Source organism: Plasmopara halstedii (assembly GCF_900000015.1).
Source record: "Plasmopara halstedii genome assembly, contig: Scaffold_2956, whole genome shotgun sequence".
Classification (NCBI taxonomy): Eukaryota; Oomycota; class Peronosporomycetes; order Peronosporales; family Peronosporaceae; genus Plasmopara; species Plasmopara halstedii.
Window position 1 is genome coordinate 1795452 of NW_020189861.1, and position 18833 is coordinate 1814284.

Sequence of the window (18833 nt, forward strand, 5' to 3'; positions counted from 1 at the left end):
ACCCACATCCTCAGCAGTAGCAGCGTCAGCGGTGGTTTCCATAGTTGGCTGAGAGTCAGGTACCGAAGCACGTTGTTCATTGTCCGTATTCAGGCGCAGCTCACCGGGTTCAAGAAGAACAGGTTGCTCAAGGGGCATTGCAACCGCATCAGTTGAAGCGATGTCGACCATCGCGGCATCCGTCGGGGTTGGGAGAGCTTCAGGAGCGTCTATTGCGTACAGTGGAAGAGGCTTCTATTGGGGTGATCTCAATTTGTGGTGCAAGGGCCGCAAATCGAGAAGTCAAATTGATTTTTGTAGTACCTGGAGGAAATGTTAATTTTACGTGTACAACATAATGTCTGATAAAATTTTACAGCTTATCGGTGTTCAAAGATTACCTGATCACATGTCGATGATGCAAGAAGCAGCGGCACTGACGCGCAAGCGCGTGGCAGAGCAAATGGAGGAAATGCCTAAGCGCATGAAAGCTGAGGTGAAAGAAAGTTTCACTTTAACAGAGATGCTCTCCCGAAAGGCAACAACAGAGCCGCAGATGCCGGTGTCACAAAATTCAGACAACTCGACCGATTCGTTAGCGAGATTTGCAACCCAGCAAAAAGTCACGCGATCGTCAAAAAGCGATTCTTTGTCACGAACGAACCAGCCGAAGGCTCAAGAACAAGAAAGCAGCAGCACGATGGAGCAAGGCGGTACGGTGTTTGTGCTGTCGAAAAAGCGCCATGTCACGGTGCGCAAATGGAAGACTATGACGTTCGTAGACATTCGCGAATTTTATGATAATAATGGTGAAGCCAAACCCGGCAAGAGAGGTCAAAATTTGATTTGTTAGTGTCTATCGCGCCACATGTTCAAGTGCTTTTGTGTGGTCGTCTGTGCAGGCATCTCGCTCTCGCTGGATCAATGGGAGAAGCTTTATGGCTATTTAGACGCAATTTCCGAAGCAATTAAGCTGGTGGAAGAAAATACAGTTGACAATAAGTCACTTTCTGGCATAGAGGGTTGCATTCTTCAGCCAAATGGAGATTTACGAGCTGTCGCGCTACCCGTAAGTCCGATAGTTTTGATTTGAGTTAGCGACTAATACGGCGCTATTGATGTTGATGCAGCTTTCGCCAAAACGCCGTGTTACCATCCGATACTTCAACAATGCTGTGCTTATCGACCTCCGTGAGTACTATGATCAAGACGGCTTGGCAAAACCAGGAAAGAAGGGCATTTCACTTTCCAAGGACCAATGGATTGCGCTGCGAAACACTGCTGACGAGATTTTCCAAACGGTTGATTTGCTGAAGCGTCCGCATTCTTAGTTACATTCCCACGTACTATTATCTACAATATTTGCATTGCTCAAAATATTCGAATACGGTATATTTCGCTTTAATATAACAACTTGAGGAATGAAATGCATATGACACTTCTAGGCAATACGCAGAAGTTGCGTGACCACTATAACATTTCACACAGCCAAACGTTGCCGTTTAAGAGGACTTGTGGATGCCGATCTTAACACTTCTGAGTGTGATCGCTTATCGTTGTTGTCTGTACTTTGTGCTTGAGATCCGGATACTGTTGCTAGAGACTCATATGTTGGCACGACTTTTGTAGGTGAAGCAGTCATAATAATATCGGATTTAGACGAATTTGAGCACGCTCTGGTACCATTGTGGCTAAGATCTTCCACTTCACGCTTTGGTGTTGATGCTGACTGTAAAGCCACTTCCTTTGAACAATCATTTTCCTTAGCTGTCTGTATATCTTCACTGTTACTGAAGACGTCGTCTTGATGAGGCTGTTCTGTACTTTCTTCCGCAAATTTTTCCTGTTTACTTAAAACATCGGGAGCTTCTTGATCCAATGTCGGATCGTGATTCCCAACCGAAGAAATTGTACGGTCCACCAAAGATTTGTCCGGCGAATCTGCCTGTTTGTTTTGAGTATAGTATGCGTCTTTGCACTGCTGAAATTGTTGCGGATGTACACTGCCAGCACCGCTTTGGCCAAAATCTGACGGTCCTAAATTCAAACCAAGCACACTGCTTTTGCTGTCGTGAAAGTCACCTTGCATGCCACCACCAAGCATGGGATGGTGTCCAAAGAGACCTGCATTCTGGGGACTAAAGTCGTGAAGAAGCATACCAGCTGTTTCGTTCAAACTTATCATGAGACGATGATTTGCGAATGGTATGTGATTAAAAGACGTACTGGTGGGTGACGGAAGAATACCTGAAAGGTTGGGGGGGCTCGGCAGAGCGGCAAGCATATGGTGACTTGGAAGTCCTCCGAGCATTCCCATCTGCAGCAAATATTAAATATCAAATTCTAACAACTTAAACTAAGAGCAACGTACGCCATGTTGGTATAGCGGAAGTGTCGGTGGAGTGTAACCTGCGTGCTCCTTCTTCAAAAGCTGCTGGAAACCACGATGAACCCGTTTCTTTTGGGTCGGTGGACGGCTACGTGAATTAAGCATGTACTGATCAGGATCGTTAGTGAGTCCCAACGAGGCACCATTCAAGCCTCCGTGCATGTTTTGAAATGACTGCAACGCAGCTCCATTTGGAGTCGATCCATGGCCCATATTGTAGTTAATCGAAACTTCAGCATTAGCTCCCGCTGCTGCTGCCGCGGCTGCCTCTTTTGCCGCTAGTTGCAGCTGCTTTTTCTTTTCCCCAAACATAATTTCATACTGCAAAAAAATGTTTGTATCAGCAAGTGCTTCCTGACGTCACATTGACAAGAAACTCACGTCGCTGTTGTCTTTGGTCTCGTATGGCTCGCCATACTCTGTATACTTAAGTAATATTTGGTCGACTCCAGTGCTTGAGTATTGGTAAAGTTTTTCGTTCGAGTCAAAAACGATGAGAGCAATCTCGCAATCACAAAGCTTGGACAACTCCATCGCTTTCTTGAAAATACCATTTTTGCGCTTAGCAAATGTCACCTGACGATTGCGATCGTCTTCAATGCGCTTAATTTGGATTTTTTTGCGGCCCATGATATTGAAGTCACTGATCATTGCAAGCGTTTTTAACAATCTCAAAATTCAAAGCATTATTACGTCAATGAGCGCTCGCACCTGGTAGAAATAGCGCTGTCGAATATAGCCGATATTTATATCTCGGCAAAAGTAGGAGTGCCGGAAATACCGAGCTGCTGGAGGAGACCTTGAGGCTTGAAGCTATTTTTATAGTGTGGGTCTTGCATGTGACTTTGGGACAGGAGTTATTTTTATCCGTTTTTTTCGATCGAAGGGGCTACCGTTGCAATCGGTGGAAAGACCAAAGACCGTTGCGAAACCTGTATATGATACCGGTACAACAGTAGCCAGAATTTCTATATTAGGACTGGCGACAGTTACAAAGCGCCGCTAAATGAGGTGCGATGCCTCGAAAGGACGCGATGTCTAGCTTTTGTATGATGTAAGATCGCCAGCGTTGAAATGCGATGGCGACTGGTGGTTTTCCACTAAAAGCGTGGGATCTTTCTTTACCTAAGAACACGCGATGGCTGGCGAATGCATACGAAAAGGTGTTAAAACTGCTGCTTCATCAACGGGAATTGAACCAGCTAACTTGTTCAACAGAAGTGTTCGTGAACTCCACTTTAAATGTTCGTAGCGCCACGTTGTCATGACCATCAACCTTGCAAGATTTGAAAGATTATCCTATTGAGCTGGACATTTGATACATTGAAAGTCTTTAGTACAGTACTACTAAATTAAAATATTGAGCCGAATAAATTATGTTATATCTAGAAAATATTCGATGATGTGACTGAATACATCAACATAATTGAAGGTAATTAGTACATCTTCTCGCAATTTTATCGCAAACGTGTCGAGTATGTCGGCCGGCGTGCGCAACACGGCTATAAAGCGCATTCAGGGCGTACGTCTCATCAAATATATATTATCAGTACTTTCTTGCAGCACATGCACTCACTATGGTTTCCAGGATGTGCGTGAGATGATGACCAACCCGAGCGATCAATACGCCGCGGCCCCACTCGATGTACGCAGCGCACAAATTGTGGAACGAGTAGCTATGACCGATGTTGTAAATATGATTTAGACGAATATGTTCGACTGGCACTTTACGCTACGTGGTCCGCGCGACACAGAGTTTGAAGGCGGTGTTTACCACGGGCGCATCATCCTGCCGTCTGACTACCCTTTCAAGCCACCAAACATAATGTTGCTTACTGTACGTAATTAATTGATAGGATGGTGCCCGTATCTACGAATTCTTGATCTGCAATATTGCTCATCTACAGCCTAATGGGCGCTTTGAAGTAAGAAAGAAAATTTGTCTCAGTATATCTGCGTATCACCCGGAAGAGTGGCAACCGGCGTGGGGTGTTCGACTGATTTTAGAGGCTTTGATCAGCTTTATGCCTACAAAAGGTGAGGGTGCTATTGGTGCATTAGACTTCTCTGCTGCTGAGCGCAAAAGACTGGCGAAGCTGGTAAGTAGAGAGAATATGAGTGTTTAAGGGACGGTAATAATGGTTTTCATTCGTGTGCAGTCGATCGATTATACATGTGAAACGTGTGGACGTGTTCTAGACTTGCTACCAGAGCTAAGAGCAACAAATGCTGATGAAGATGCAGCGAAGAAACCTTCGAAATATGCTGAGCAGATTGCTCAGCTGCACATGCACAGTTTGGAGAGTGCGCCACCAGTTACAGCGAATGATCAAGAAAAAGATGTGACGACTATGGTTGATGCAATCAGCAAACAGGAAGAATGTGAGAGCGCCGATTCCGAACAGTCAGCTATAAAAGAGAGGCAACCGATTGAAATAAAGCCAACAGGGACAGAGAAGGCTTCAGCGACCACTTCAGGTGCTGAAATTTCATCGCACATTGCTCCCACAAACCAAGAATCTGTTGAGACTGTTGCTACAGAAGCTGCACCAGAAGTCCTTGATGTTCATCAAACTGTCGACACTCCACTTGCTGTGCAAAACAATACTCAGGCGCGTGAACCGGATAGCGTCGACATCTTTTTGCATTATCTTACCGTTGGCATCGTCGTAGCATTGTTCGCGCTGGTTTATAAAAAGCTCCTGCAGACGTATGGAGTGTTACAATAGCTTGCTACACCGTTTTGTGAAGCAATGACGTATATCCTCTGTTTAAAAAGTGTCAACTTTCCATTCACTATCTTAAATTGTGAGGCACACTACCATACTATCTACTCTATTCTTTGTCTGCTATTTGCGTTCATTTAAAATCTCTTGCATCATTGTGCTTGCAAGCTCTGGATGGACGCGGCCACCACATTGTTTCATCAGCTGACCAATAAAGAATTTGAAAAGTTGAGTTTTGCCATTCCAGTACGCTTTAAGATTTGTTATCGCTTTCTGTACAATTCATCAGCCAGAACATCAGCAAACTATAAATACAATGACCAATATACGCAACGAAATACCGGATCATCAAGAACAGCTCGGCAAATTGCACGAATCTCGTCGGGATCCTGAATTTGCTTCCAGCCTTTCTCATCCACAATCTGCTGTGGCGACTTCTTCATTTCGTTATCATAAAACATCACCTCTAGCACATCCTTGGCAATTTTTCCCGAGATAGTGCCGTTTTGAATTAGATCAATTAAGGCACCAAGCTCCGCAGCAGCAACCGGGCAGTTGGCAATGTTTCCATTAACTGCCTTCAAATGTCCAAACAAATCATTCAGCACCCAATTTGAGACCATCTTCGCAGGTCGTGAGTTTTTACTTGCAATATTTTCAAAATAGCGTGCTGCGTCAGGCTCGTTGACCAGCACCAAGCTTTCGTATGGTGTGAGATCGTATTGGGTACATAATCGGTTTTTTAAATTATCAGGAAGCTCGGGCATTGACGCTCTTATCTTTTGAATTAATTTGACCGACAGAACAAGAGGAGGAAGATCAGGGTCTGGGAAAAAACGGTAATCTTTTGCTTCTTCCTTCGAGCGCATACGTTTCTGGTTATAACAGTACAAGAAACTCGTCAGACAACAATCCTTAAACTTTCCAACAGGATATAAATCTCACCGTAGTTCCAGTCACAGCATCAAATGAACGTGTCTCACGACGCACCCCACCACCTTCCTCTTCAATCAGCGCAATTTGCCTCCTGGCTTCGTATTCTGCTGCGCGCATTAGGTTACGAATACTATTCATATTTTTTACTTCTACTCTATCTCCGAAAAAGTTCGCCGAGCTCGAAGACAACGCGAGGTGAAGTGTCTTGATATCAGCTTCCACTCCAAGGTTAATCGGTCGCACACTCACGTTCAAATCGCAACGCATAGAACCTTCTTCCATATTACCATCGCAAACGCCCAAATGACGCAGTAAATGTTGCAGCTTGAAAAGGACTCGTCCCGCTTCGAGAGGACTACGCAGATCTGGCTCCAAAACAATTTCTAACAACGCTGTACCAGCACGATTCAAGTCCACTACCGTACTGTCTTTCTCCAAGTCATGGTTACTTTTGCCTGTAACAATCACGACACTAAACTGTTAGAACTCAGCTACCATCATTTCACTCCCAACATGAGGTACCTGAATCCTGCTCAATCTGAATCCGTGTGATCCGTACACATCTTGAAATCATCTCCTAAGCAATCCAGATTTTTAATTAATACCTCTTGCATCAAGTCATAATCATGTGCTAAATTCTCCACCTGCTGCTGCATTTTTGTCTGCTTTGCTTTCCACTGCTTGAGCGCCTCATTTTTTTCCTTTCTCGATTTGTATTTAGATGCATCAAATGTGGTCACGTCTTGACTCTGTGAATCACCGTGTTCACTCACCACAGACGAAGCTGGCAACTCAAAGTGCAGCACACCTCCGGATGCTACTGGTGCCCTTTGTTGGGTCAGTTGATATCCTAACGGCAGATCGCAGTAAAAATAGTGCTTACGCTCGAAAAGGCTTCGCATATGAATTGTAGCATCCAGTGCTAATCCCGTGCGGATGGCTTGGTGCACGCATTCGCGGTTAATTACTGGCAGTGTGCCTGGCAGTGCTGCGTCGAAAAAACTCACGTTGCGATTGGGTCGTGCAGACGACAGTGTTGCTGCAGCAGCTCCACTCATGAGCTTAGAGTTACTCAGTATTTGTGCATGCACCTCCAGACCGATACAAACCTCCCACAGCTTTCCACTCGGGCCGCGGAGCAGCTGTAGCAACGGCTGACGCATACCATTAGCCACCTGAGCCATGAAAATGAATGTTTTTATCTACTGATTGGACAATACTTTCCCAGCTAGAAAAATTGTATTAAAGCACGAAGGCGGCCGCTTAACCAAAAAATCTTCGAGTGCACCAAGATTAAAATGTCACCACCACTTTAAGATACAGCTGAGGCATTCAGTATCACGTCCCTATCACGCCACCCGTTCTAGAATATGACGAGGTTTACATCCTAGCCTTGCATCTCGACTGTTCGGCTCATGAGTATGTGATTTGCTATATATTGCATGATAGACGACTTGAGGAAAATGAGAACTTCGCGAAGTACGACTTTATGCATATTATTGAGGAAAACATGGTTGTACTGCTGGTCTTATTATTTCCATTATAGCGCATTGAAATAATGGGTGTGAACCTTACCAATATTACGGAGGAAGTCAAACCCTCTCCTCAAATATTTATATTATTATCACGCAGATAAGTTGATTTTTTTCGTCCTGTTGTAGCATTCGCCAGTTTAATTTGTTGATTATGATGTGTGACCACTTGAGTGTCAAGTAAAATAAAAACAGCATTTTGACGGCTCCAATATATGAACACAATTGGGCTTTTCGGAACAGTACGCGCTTCGGGTGGGATAGCGGTAGAAGTTGCACCTGTTGAAGAGGAAGTACAAGCAGAAGTAAAATCATGAGATCGATCTTATCTACATTAGCATGCTTTGCAACTAAAGGTAGTATTTTCCGGCATATTTTTCTTGATGGTCACTCGCACTTGTACTACCTTTTATTTTCAGTACTTACTACGATTTGCTATCCAGTATCAATCATAAACGGCTGTTCTACTTAACATGTTTATGCGCAGAACCGCTTCTTTTCCCGGACAAAGCCTCAAACTACCAGCAATTCGGGCTAGATGCTCTCTGCTAGGGAGTGTCAATCGGTCTTTGTGGCTGAGTAGAACTGATTGATCTTGACCGCCACAAGGTACCATTGAGCTCAGCTATTTTTCAATCATTGGACCTTTGTAATCTATTTAGTACATATTTAGCGTCACTTTTCTGTTAACTGAAAGCGATTCAACTGTAAGAGAAATTTGATTTAATTCATTCTAGAAGTTGTAATCTTCTTATTTTTTGCAATGGCTCCTACAATTTATTGCATCAGTGTGATACACCATTAATCCATATATTGACGGATTACCAAGATAGACCTCTGATTTATCCACAGCTTACGTTGCACTTGCCAATCATCAGATTACGGCGAACTCGCGACATCACAATGAGGATTTTCTCTGCATAGCAATCGTCCTCGACTCGGTTTACAACAAGGCATCTCGTAGTTGTCGGATGCTTTCATAAAAATTCTGTACATTGTCAGGTCGGCAATCAAGGCGGCCCAGAGAAGTCCGTAGGCTCGATTTCTAAAAAGTGCAATCAGACTATCAAGAGTATAGGATCAAATGATGGTATGGTCGTCTTGACTCGCCAGGACAATGCGATTAAAGTGAATATCAAGTCTGTCAAACATCTTATCCACCACGACTTGCTTACCATTGACAGACTGCAAGGGATAAAGGCGTCTACAACAATTGATTCGAAACATTGAGTTAAAATTGTTTTCGTGTCAACTGAATTACTTCGCAATTGATTTGTAAAGATTAGAATTAAAATGATGCTTGCTTGTAGATGCAGGATCAGTTTGCTGATCATCCAGCATTGCTGAGATTCGTAAGGACATTATGTTTGGGGTGTAAACATCTTCTATACTTTTCAGCATCATATAAGAATTACTTTGATGCGGCACGTCAGGAGAAGTACAAGCTCCTTCTGGCTATAATTTCGAACGGTTATTTTAGGTCAGCGTTGCAGAAAAGACTCCGTGATTTTTATAGTCTATATCACACAGATAGAAAGATAGATTGCCATTCATGCTGTTTCAGAAACTAAATATCAGAAGTGATTGACGATAACGTTTTACCCAGAAGCAGCTACTTATCACAAGCATTCGAAGTTGTGAATCACTTCAATAAACAGTGTTGCAGAGCGACAGAGTTGGTAGATCCGAAAATCTTCATTTTGCTGCATGATAATTTGGGGTCGCTGCAAATCATCTAAGATGCCTGCAGAAAAGTCGCGAAAAGCTTTTCGATAAAAACGAATTCGAAGATGAAAAGGGCTGTCACTGATTTTTTAAATGATAGCCTTGCATCATCACGAGATGCAAATCTCACGGTCTTCCCGAGCTTAACAACATACATGTACAACAGTGTCGGGTAATGCTATACCAAGAAAAATCAGCTGAGGTCGAGACCAGATATTCATGATGACGTCACTTTAAAGGATCTGTGACGCCTCAAGATACACTTACACGCATGCAATTTTTCATACTTCAAGCACATTCATTAAAAAAAATCGAAGTGTTGGCAGATCAGTATCACTTATGCCAAGCACGACCAAGGTGACACTGTTGTTCGCCCATGGCGGTGGGTTTTGCAAGGAAACTTGGGATCCAATCATTCGTCGGCTCAAGGAGTCTCAAGCTGGGCAAAATGTGGAAACGGAATTTGTCACCTTTGACTTTCCATATCATGGTTCAAAGCGCGACCCAGCTGCAAAAGAGATGCTCAAAGTGGATCTGAGCAAACCAAATGCGCCACGAGTGTGGAATGAAAAACACGATCTTATTAAATGGACGATTGCTGCTGTGCAGGAGCAAGTGACGAAATGGAAAGACATAATCATGTGTGAGAATTCGGGAGGAAGGGAGAAACACAAACTCATTGGTATTGGTCATTCGATGGGGTCTGAGGGACTTTGGGCCACTGAAGTCGCGCATCCAGGCACTTTTGATGGTCTCATTCTGTTCGAGCCTGTATTGATCCAAAACGCGCCGGAAAATGACTATTTAATCGATTTTTTAGTCAGCCTGACACTCAAGCGGCAGGCGTCTTGGCCTTCTCGTGCTGCTGCTGAAGAGTATTTTTACAACTTGAAAAATTTTGCCAAATGGGATCGCGAAACGCTTGCAGGATACATGAAAGGTGGTCTTGTGGAGGAAGAGGACGGAACTGTCACCCTTGCTTGTCACCCGAACATCGAGGCGTCTTTATATTGCCAGCCGCCGTTGTGGCTGACAGACGACGAACTGCAACAGCCTAAGTGTCCTATCACTTTTCATTGGGGAACCCGCTCAAAGTTATGGTTTGGAGATCGTTTCAATGCGCTGGAGAGCAAATTGCCGCACTTGTACAAGGTACGTGAACCTATGGAAGGCAACTCGCACGTATTAGTCTTGGAGAACCCAGCGCTATCTGCCGAAAAAATTGCTCACGATCTCGCGGAGCTAAAGCTCAATGGTGGCTTTTGATGGGAGAGTGATTTTACTTTTCTTGATTCAAGTGATGTCCATATACTTATTTGTTCATCATAAATAATGAATTGGATCAACACAGTTGAGTCAGTTGTAAATAGTACTTATACCAACAGACAATACGCTGCGTGAATTTTGAATAGCTTTATTGCGAACAATGACCAGTGTGTAATAGTTCGCCGATGGCACTATAAATACATTTCATTTTCGTACAATGTGATGTGATGCCACTTTCCGTCCTGTCAATGCTGTAAAATGAAAGAAATCTTTGAAGCGCACTCATTTAATTTCGAATTGATCGTTAAAAATTTGTTTATGACACTGAGACCGCGAAATGCAACGTTTAAAATCGACGTAGACACAGGTTTCAGAAATCTTTTTTCGTTCGGCTTGAGATTCTTCACAAGCGATCTAAATCAAAAGTAGGCGTAAATCTTGCCAATGCATTCCAAACTGCGCAATGGTCTCTCGACCAACTTTGCTCAATTTTCATCCAATCAACTCCACTAGTTTTCGTCAATAGTGCAGGCTTCCGATAAGCAAGCGCGGCATTTTGACTCCTCTAGGCGTTCGAATGTGGCCTAAATTCTTTGTATGGCCGAAAGGCAGCATTCTGATGTCTTATTCGTTCTAAGCTGGTGACTCAAACAATTGACAGAGTCTTTCCTGAACGAATCAGAAAATGTGTCGTGGCCGTTGAAAAAAGAAGCGATGCACAGTCCAAAGACGTATAGAATTTGAGGCGCGGGTACGTGAAGTGCTGATAGCGTAATAGAAAGCAGCTTTGGTCGAGAATGAAGCTACAAGGGAAGACGGCGTTGAGCGCCTCATAATATCAGGACTTTGACAACAGAAGTGCAGCGTTCACCGAGGTTAGCGCTCGAAACTGCTTCTCATATTTTTTGATAGAGCTATATTCAGACATCTGTTCCATTGTCGAGCCGATGAGTAAGTGCACGCATTTATTTGTGCTGAAGGACCTCTTCTCTTGATAGCTAAAAAAAATTATCACCAACTCTTGCAAGTATAGTTTTCCACCAGCTGCTCTATAAGTTCAGTAATTTCTTTGGCGATTATAAGCGTTTTGGAATTTCGCTAGATATCGTTGTCAAATATCGAGGCGGAAAACGTGAATTATCTGACATTTGTGGATATTTATACGGTTTTTTTTGTTAATCTTATGAATTTATTCAGAACCAAAGTTTTACTCGTTCAAATTGGCGACCACATTCGAGCGAACCTTCATCTGGAATATTCATTTTTTGTAGCGCACAAGGACTACAGAGCTGTAGACGAATGATCTAAGACATGAGCTACGAGAATATAAATCTATTGGCCATCCAAGCTTTACCAAATTGTTTTATCTTTCATACAAAGATCGAAGCGCATAAGGCTTTCTTTCATAGTTTACCGGCTAATTCTTTTTCCGCGCCCCAACACAATTTGACATTTGTTAAAATAAGATTGGTGAGGAGTCGTGCCATGTCGGCATTGGCTGCGATGTAAGTTGTGAAAGAGTTGGCCAGGTCAATTCCTCAAATATTTGGGTAGAGGAACTGGCAAATTTTCATCTTTTCTTTGTGGGATCTACCGACAGGCCTTGCATAATGAAGCAGCCGAGAAAGGGTTTACTTCATCGGCGACAAAAGCACACCTGTCCCTGTTAGGTAATAGCTTATTAAGGGCATTAACCGGAGAGCTGTGCGCAAGTACTTGGTGTGTTTCGCACGCAACTTCCTGTGCTCAGCACGGCTATGGGTTGATTATCGTCAAACTAGTTGAACATAGGCACGATGTGGCCTGAATATCTCTATCACCATACTAACAAAAGTTGCTGACGCATGAGACAAACATGTGGGATAATTAGTCACTCCTCGAACATCGCAGTGAGGGATGTCGCCTTCGTTCATCAGTAGGTGATAATGACCGTCAACTAGATCAAGTGCAGTATAGGTACTGCTGACCACGCTATTCTGTAGCACATCCTATATAAGAATTTGTCGCGCCTGCATTGTGGTTGTATCTAGCGTTTTATAAATACGCATAATTTGCCCCTCACCGTTAGCGTTACTGACACGGAAAGTCGGCGCTAAAGGACAAACTCTACTTTCCCAAGTAACACGGTTCGTGCTTCGCACGGACGCGAGCGTCATTCAATGGTGTCACACTAATGGTCAATGTCATGTTGCCGCAGGGCTGCGGTAGCTCTTTGCTTGGAGGAAGCTTACTTAAGGTCACCGACTTTCGTTCTATACTAGAACCAGTACGAGTGTTGGGGATCGCGATCCGCTAGTACCCGAAAACTTAGCCCAAGAAAATTGTACTCTTCCGTTCAGAATAACACTGTATTTTTTATTTGTTTAATTTGCGGCAGAGCCACCTATATCTAGAATCTTAGATTATTTGCAAATTAAATAGAAAAACCTAATTATTACTGGCAGTCCCGCCACGTAGTGGCTTCTTGTTGTGGTTTAGCCACACCATTATCTAAATACAACGAGCTGTGTAATCCATACCTTTTTACGGTGCCACCATCTTGTGTGAGTCACTCCTGTAAACCAGGGTGAGTGAAACCCCACGTTACATGTCATGCAATTAGGACTAATTTAGTGCCGGAAGTAACACACTTGGTGGATCTCTCGTTACCACGTCGTGATGTTTCTTGACCAAACGTATCCTACGGATTCTTGAGCGTAGCTTTTCCACTTCGTACTCAATGCTCTGCGAGTGTCCAGTGGGAAATTGATCCATGACGGATGACGAGCTTCACCCTCATTCCACTTTAAACTGAATCACTCCGGGAATCTCACCATCGTGCTCAAATCCTCCATGAAATAATTTATTCACTCTGTAAGAGCCTCTGCCAGAAGAGGTTTACAAGCTCTAGAATTAGACCAGCGAAGGATGTCGCACTAATCACTTCTGAACGGATTCACATCATCCTCATTCTTGCCGAGAAATGTAGTGTTTATGAGAACCATAACCGAGTCCGTACCTATTCTAAACAAGTTTCGTTTCCGAGTTTGGAACGCTACTGTATAAGTATTTTACTTCGACAAGATACTACTGCAGCGTGTTCCGAATCCGGCTCTCCCGAATCCAAATCAGCAATTCCACGCTCTCTGTGATACTTCAGCCTTCGCGACAGGCTGCGCTAAGTCGACGCCAATAGACATAAAAACATGATCGCGTTTGGGTCTCATCTTTTGACACGCTGTGATGAAGAATTACCATTACATCAGAAGGTCTCACTTGCAATGAATTTTCTCGCCTAGTTCAGGGTGCCAACAATGCGCACAGTGATGTCGTTACCTCATTTCTCCCAAAGAATGACGATATGGCCTTCCGTCATCAGGGAGTTTACCTTTAAAGGAGGTATAAGCTGGGTCGGCTTAATGTGATAACGATTGCGCTTTTGCGTCGCCCGATATAAAATGTCATTTGTCACAATGGCGACATAGCCATATTTTTTTGATAAGGCAATTTATACAGCGTATAACTCATACACAACATGTGTTGCGCTTCTGAGAGCTTTGTAAAGCAAGAGTTTGAAAGCAAATACTTCTTCGTCTAGGTGCACGGCTGTACGCCTGTACCGCTATGTCTCATCGAAAATACAAGGACCTAAAGTACAGTATGAGTTAGATAATATCGGTTTGAGTTGCCGCCTCAGGATAGAAGTTCAGTAGCGCGATGTATTGTTAATCCATATGTAGAAGTGGCAAGGATGTATGTACGAACGTATGAAATATGCTAACGGGTTACACCTTCATAGCATCCGTGAATATATTTGGCCAGCCTAGCAACTCTGGCATAGTGCAGTCCAGAAGAAAGAAAAGTATCTTGAGCTCACAAAGAACGTGTACGGTAATATCGGCTTTGTGTTCGTAGTTTATCGCTTTTGTGAGATGGCTCATGTCGTTGCTGTTAGCAATAATGTTATTGGTAAAAGTGTGCTGTTCCTCCACAAATTTTTGCGCCAACATGGCTTTTCGGTATCGTATATAATAAGAAACCTTGTCGTACAAGGTGATCAACGCCATATTAATCTTTCAACGCTTACCTTCTTTAGATAAATAGTTCTCTGGAGCACTCGGAGGGACCGCGGTGCCGAGGCGAGCTACTCTCACTCATCGAGTTTTCACTGAATAATGCAGGTTTCTTCGTTAGAGAATTCCTGCATTTACGTAATTGCTTTGGTGAATCCCGGTACCGTTAGCACCGCCGAGAAGTGGCTTTTTCTTAGTGGGAAGAGGCTGTAGATCAAAATCAACTTGTCGATATCAGCCAGTTACATTTCGTTGTTATTTTTTCCTAAATAAGTTTGAGGGTTGTGGGTATGGTGCGCGGAACTATGGCTTAGAGTCAAGATGATCAAATTAAATCATCGATGCCATAGGCTGGCAAAGTAAACTTGATGAGGTAGCAAATTATATTACGTGCAATTTGAAGCCTACACTTGCAGTGTCTGCGGTATGTTAGTCTAAGTTGCGACCGCGCAATATCGGACCACTTGATTTGTGCACAAATGGTATTTTAACTCTGACTTTCTATGAAGAGCGCAATCAAATCCAGGTACTATGTAGGCTAACGCAATCCATACTATAATTTCGTTTTTAGTCACTCAGAGCTGAAGGACCTGTTAAAGGCGGAGCTAAATTCATAATATTCTTTGTAAATGTTCTTTTTTCTGCCCTAAAGCAGCAACGCGGCTTTGAAATGCTGAAGTGCGTCAAGCTACGCAGTGCAATGGCAAAATTTAAAAGAAAATCTAAGATCCAGCTTACCTCACCTTTGAATGTAGACCGAGACTCTCGGATTTAGTCCACGTCCCGCCTAGACGAGTCAGCCATTGGACAGTCGACCTCCGCCGGTACTACCAATGAGCAAGGAGTTAATTTTTTTCTAGAAAAGTGTTTGGTGAGTTGGCAGAGACATCAAGGCTGTTTGCAGTACCTGGTAAGGTGGAAGGGGTATCCTTAGCTGATGAAACTCGTTAGAAGTTGAGGTTCCCCTTCTGCAAGATTGGCCCCTTTTGACCCATCGCACTCTCGGCCTGTAACACCCAGGAAAAGAGGGTACTGTCTCCGTCGTCATGCGCTTCCCACTATTTGGTGTCAGCAAAATTTGCGGTGAGTATAGTTCTTGGTCGATAGGTGTTATAACTGTCGTATGAAGACGTGTGAGGCTGCTAACATCAGGAGCTTGATGTTATAAGCTATCACCATGATATCCTCTCATCCAATTCCGGCTGTATGGCCTAAGACGGGAGAAGCGGTATGGTTTTCTCAACCAATGCCCATACTGGAACTGAGAGTCAGCAGCTCTTTCGCTCGCTTTTAGTACCTAAGATTCATCCCTACGGATTTGTCCAACTTTTGCTGCTTTCAATTCAGCTTTCTCTAGAAGAAATGATTGTCTGTAGGTTGAAAATGCCCTCTCAAAGCCGATTTCTCGCGCTCATTTCGCTCTTAATATAAGTCAAGGCATGCATACATTGGCGGGTAAGAGCGTCGCATTAACCCAGTGAGCAATTTTAAACGGTTTGAAACCGTAACCATCATGGAATAACGTAATTAAGAGTCATCACTACACTTGCGCTTGCTACAGCAAGCTGGGGTCCGCGAGACAGGTCCGGCTTGATGGTCGCCGTACGTTCCAAGGCGTAGTGTTACAGCACTTTCCGCCGATAGAAAAAAGTCACGGGGTACGAAACTCGTGCAGTCAATTCTTTCTTTATGCTTAACGGTCATTCCGTGTCGAGCGGGGTGTTCGGTTAGGACTAAAAGTTATAGCTTACTTTTGGTGAGGAGCACAGCACCCTCGGTGCATCTGGTACCTTTCACTTTATCGGCGACCGCTTTTAGAAAAATACTAATTAATAAACGTGATACGCCGACCTATATTTCCTCGGACAACAAGACTCGCTTCGCAAGCTCCTGACTCAAGGTGGCTTTGACTAATAGCATCGCTGGAAACCGAAGGGCCGTTAGTTGTTATCGCCCGTCTGGGGGCACTCACCAGCTCTGATATTTTGCCAATGATGTACTACTAGGAACACCACAGCCGGGTGTAATTTGAGACACAACCGACTCTCACAATGGTGCCACCTCGCACAGTGTCTCGAACCCCATTAATAGAACAGATAGATTATCTCTAGGTGAAACATATTTAGATGGTCATTAGTTCAGAACGGCGCAACATAGCGTCGCGAAAGCGGTCTACAAATCAGTAGACCACACGCGATAATGCACATACGTGCAACACCGCTGCTGATGACGCATTTCTTACCTGGAGCCTAGAAGCAACAATGCCGCGAGCCTTCGCAACACCAAACCAGGCGTTCAGCGTGCTACCAAAATTCCCGTCGATAAGAAATGTGCTTCTTTTGGAGATTTTACAGCGAAATTGCCATGCCACTTGCCCAGAGGAAGCAATGACTCGAAGATATATGCTCTCAAGACTGGCTCGTACGCTGTGCTCTAAAGTTACTATATACATATGAAGGTCAACTTGTTCAAACATACTTACATTTGGAATAAGTTCTATTCAGGCTAATAAAAAACGTATCTCATATTTACATAACGTGCGTACTGCAGCCCACGTGTGTCACGGGTCTCGTCTTAACGCAGTCCCAGCATCTTCATGCGGTACATATATTCATAACTACACTAAACGTAATTTGTATGATTGTATAGTATTGTATATTGCACTTAAGTATAAAAGTGTAAGGTGTCTGTACCATACAGTGTTCACCTATCATTTCTCCTCGTTATGATACAGCTTGCTCCAAAACTTTCGCCTCTACACTGCCTCTTTTGAGGATGCCGTGGGCACCGCATTGATTGCGAAGCACAGCTCTCGTGCCCCTAAGAACAATTAAAGGGTGACATGCAGAGGCTTTACTAGCGCGCCAAGGTGATGGACTCCAAGCTAGCTGACAAGAAAAGATTGATTTTTAGCCTGCTAAGCTGCACTGTGGTAGTCGTGAATTTTTGGTACTAACATTTGCGCCATGCGTGTTCCCTAATCTCGGCTGATAGGTGCGAAGGTTAGTCTCCAGACGTAGAATTGATCGTGGGAGGATGCCGAAACCTAGAAGCGCAAGGCGGGTCGAAAAACTTTTTTTGGAAATTAGCTTAACCTTGATGATAGCGTCTCTTTCGAACAGAGATGGAGTACACTGCCATGGGTTAATTATTCCTACATTAACGCCCAAAATTTCAAACTGTTGTACCATGGGTCAATTATTCCTATATTAACGCCCGAAATTTCAAGCTGTTGTACAATAATGTATAAAGAGCAACTGTCCGTCGATAAGCACATACATGGTGTGAAGGTATTGGCGAAGCCAATTTAGAATAAAGCACCGATGGAACTAGCGACGGGAATGGTGGTAGAACGTCGAAAGCTCTTCCAAATTTTTCTGTGACGCTTGAAGACTTTGATCGATTTTATGTCTTGGATGGGACTGGAAACACAATCCGAGCTATAGCATGGCGGAAACCCCTTAATTCTAGGGTCGGCTTTAGGTCAAAATAAGTAGTTGCCACCCATAGCCTCCTCGTGAATTTTCGACAAGGCACGAACATCATCTTGCTAGAGACAAAAGCGTGTTTGGCACGAACACGATCCTGCAATACCTAAACCGTAAGGCGTTCATAAGTCTATGGGTCAGACTTATGATCATTGGCAACAATATTGTAACGTGGTTTGAGCTAAGCTCAAAAGATGCTCATCCACATTTTTCAGAGTGTGGTTTTGATGAGACAGGAGTGGGAGATTGTGTTTCGCAATCACCCGCTGTGGACGGATTATTACAAATGTATACTGGGTCTTCAAAGATTGTTTTTAGAGTAATTTCTGTCTAAAGGGGGAGACTGTGGAAATCGCTGACTGTTTGTCGCGAGTAGATGCACCAGACTCGGATACTATAAGATATGGTCCATCTGTGTCACGATGCCACGAATCCGCTCATATGCAATACAATGTGAAGCGCCTACTGTACAGCGTTATAAAGCTCCGCAAGCTTGTGGCGAGCAAACATTTCCTTGTGAATGGAGTGACTTGGGCTGTCCTACAATTTGTAAGTCTTCTCTCGCTGCCACCGGTAGGAAATTTAGAGAGGGAAAGGAATTATTTGTCGGAGTAATGGGCAAGAAGTCGCAAAATGATTAGGCTACAAGAGTGGTAGGGTTGAAACGGGAGGATAACCATAGCACGTCATCCGTCATGGATGATACTGTCATTGAGGACATTATCAAAGCAAAGATTGCG

The 18833-nt window shown here is 43.7% G+C and overlaps 5 protein-coding genes across 5 annotated transcripts; 3 read left to right on the plus strand and 2 right to left on the minus strand.

Moving 5' to 3' along the window:
• Positions 1–337: 337 nt before the first annotated feature.
• Positions 338–1310, plus strand: PHALS_06466 (transcriptional coactivator p15; the record flags this gene model as incomplete). The annotated part of the gene is made up of 3 exons (XM_024719757.1): positions 338–812; positions 882–1048; positions 1110–1310. The coding sequence occupies 3 exons, from the start codon at positions 338–340 to the stop codon at positions 1308–1310; spliced, it is 843 nt and encodes a 280-aa protein (XP_024585024.1).
• Positions 1311–1459: 149 nt separating this feature from the next.
• On the minus strand, positions 1460–3640 carry PHALS_06467 (mads-box transcription; the record flags this gene model as incomplete). Its single annotated transcript, XM_024719758.1, has 6 exons — positions 1460–2142; positions 2206–2296; positions 2351–2689; positions 2750–3011; positions 3080–3094; positions 3504–3640. The coding sequence occupies 6 exons, from the start codon at positions 3638–3640 to the stop codon at positions 1460–1462; spliced, it is 1527 nt and encodes a 508-aa protein (XP_024585025.1).
• A 205-nt stretch (positions 3641–3845) lies between these two features.
• PHALS_06468 (ubiquitin-conjugating enzyme) lies at positions 3846–5097 on the plus strand (the record flags this gene model as incomplete). The annotated part of the gene is made up of 5 exons (XM_024719759.1): positions 3846–3890; positions 3957–4013; positions 4074–4205; positions 4276–4467; positions 4528–5097. The coding sequence occupies 5 exons, from the start codon at positions 3846–3848 to the stop codon at positions 5095–5097; spliced, it is 996 nt and encodes a 331-aa protein (XP_024585026.1).
• A 120-nt stretch (positions 5098–5217) lies between these two features.
• PHALS_06469 (aspartyl glutamyl-trna(asn gln) b subunit) lies at positions 5218–7214 on the minus strand (the record flags this gene model as incomplete). The annotated part of the gene is made up of 7 exons (XM_024719760.1): positions 5218–5367; positions 5436–5969; positions 6040–6485; positions 6553–6607; positions 6675–6731; positions 6804–6847; positions 6914–7214. The coding sequence occupies 7 exons, from the start codon at positions 7212–7214 to the stop codon at positions 5218–5220; spliced, it is 1587 nt and encodes a 528-aa protein (XP_024585027.1).
• Positions 7215–9626: 2412 nt separating this feature from the next.
• Positions 9627–10553, plus strand: PHALS_06470 (uncharacterized protein; the record flags this gene model as incomplete). The annotated part of the gene is made up of 1 exon (XM_024719761.1): positions 9627–10553. One exon carries the CDS (start codon positions 9627–9629, stop codon positions 10551–10553), a length of 927 nt encoding a protein of 308 aa, XP_024585028.1.
• Between the last annotated feature and the right edge of the window lie 8280 nt (positions 10554–18833).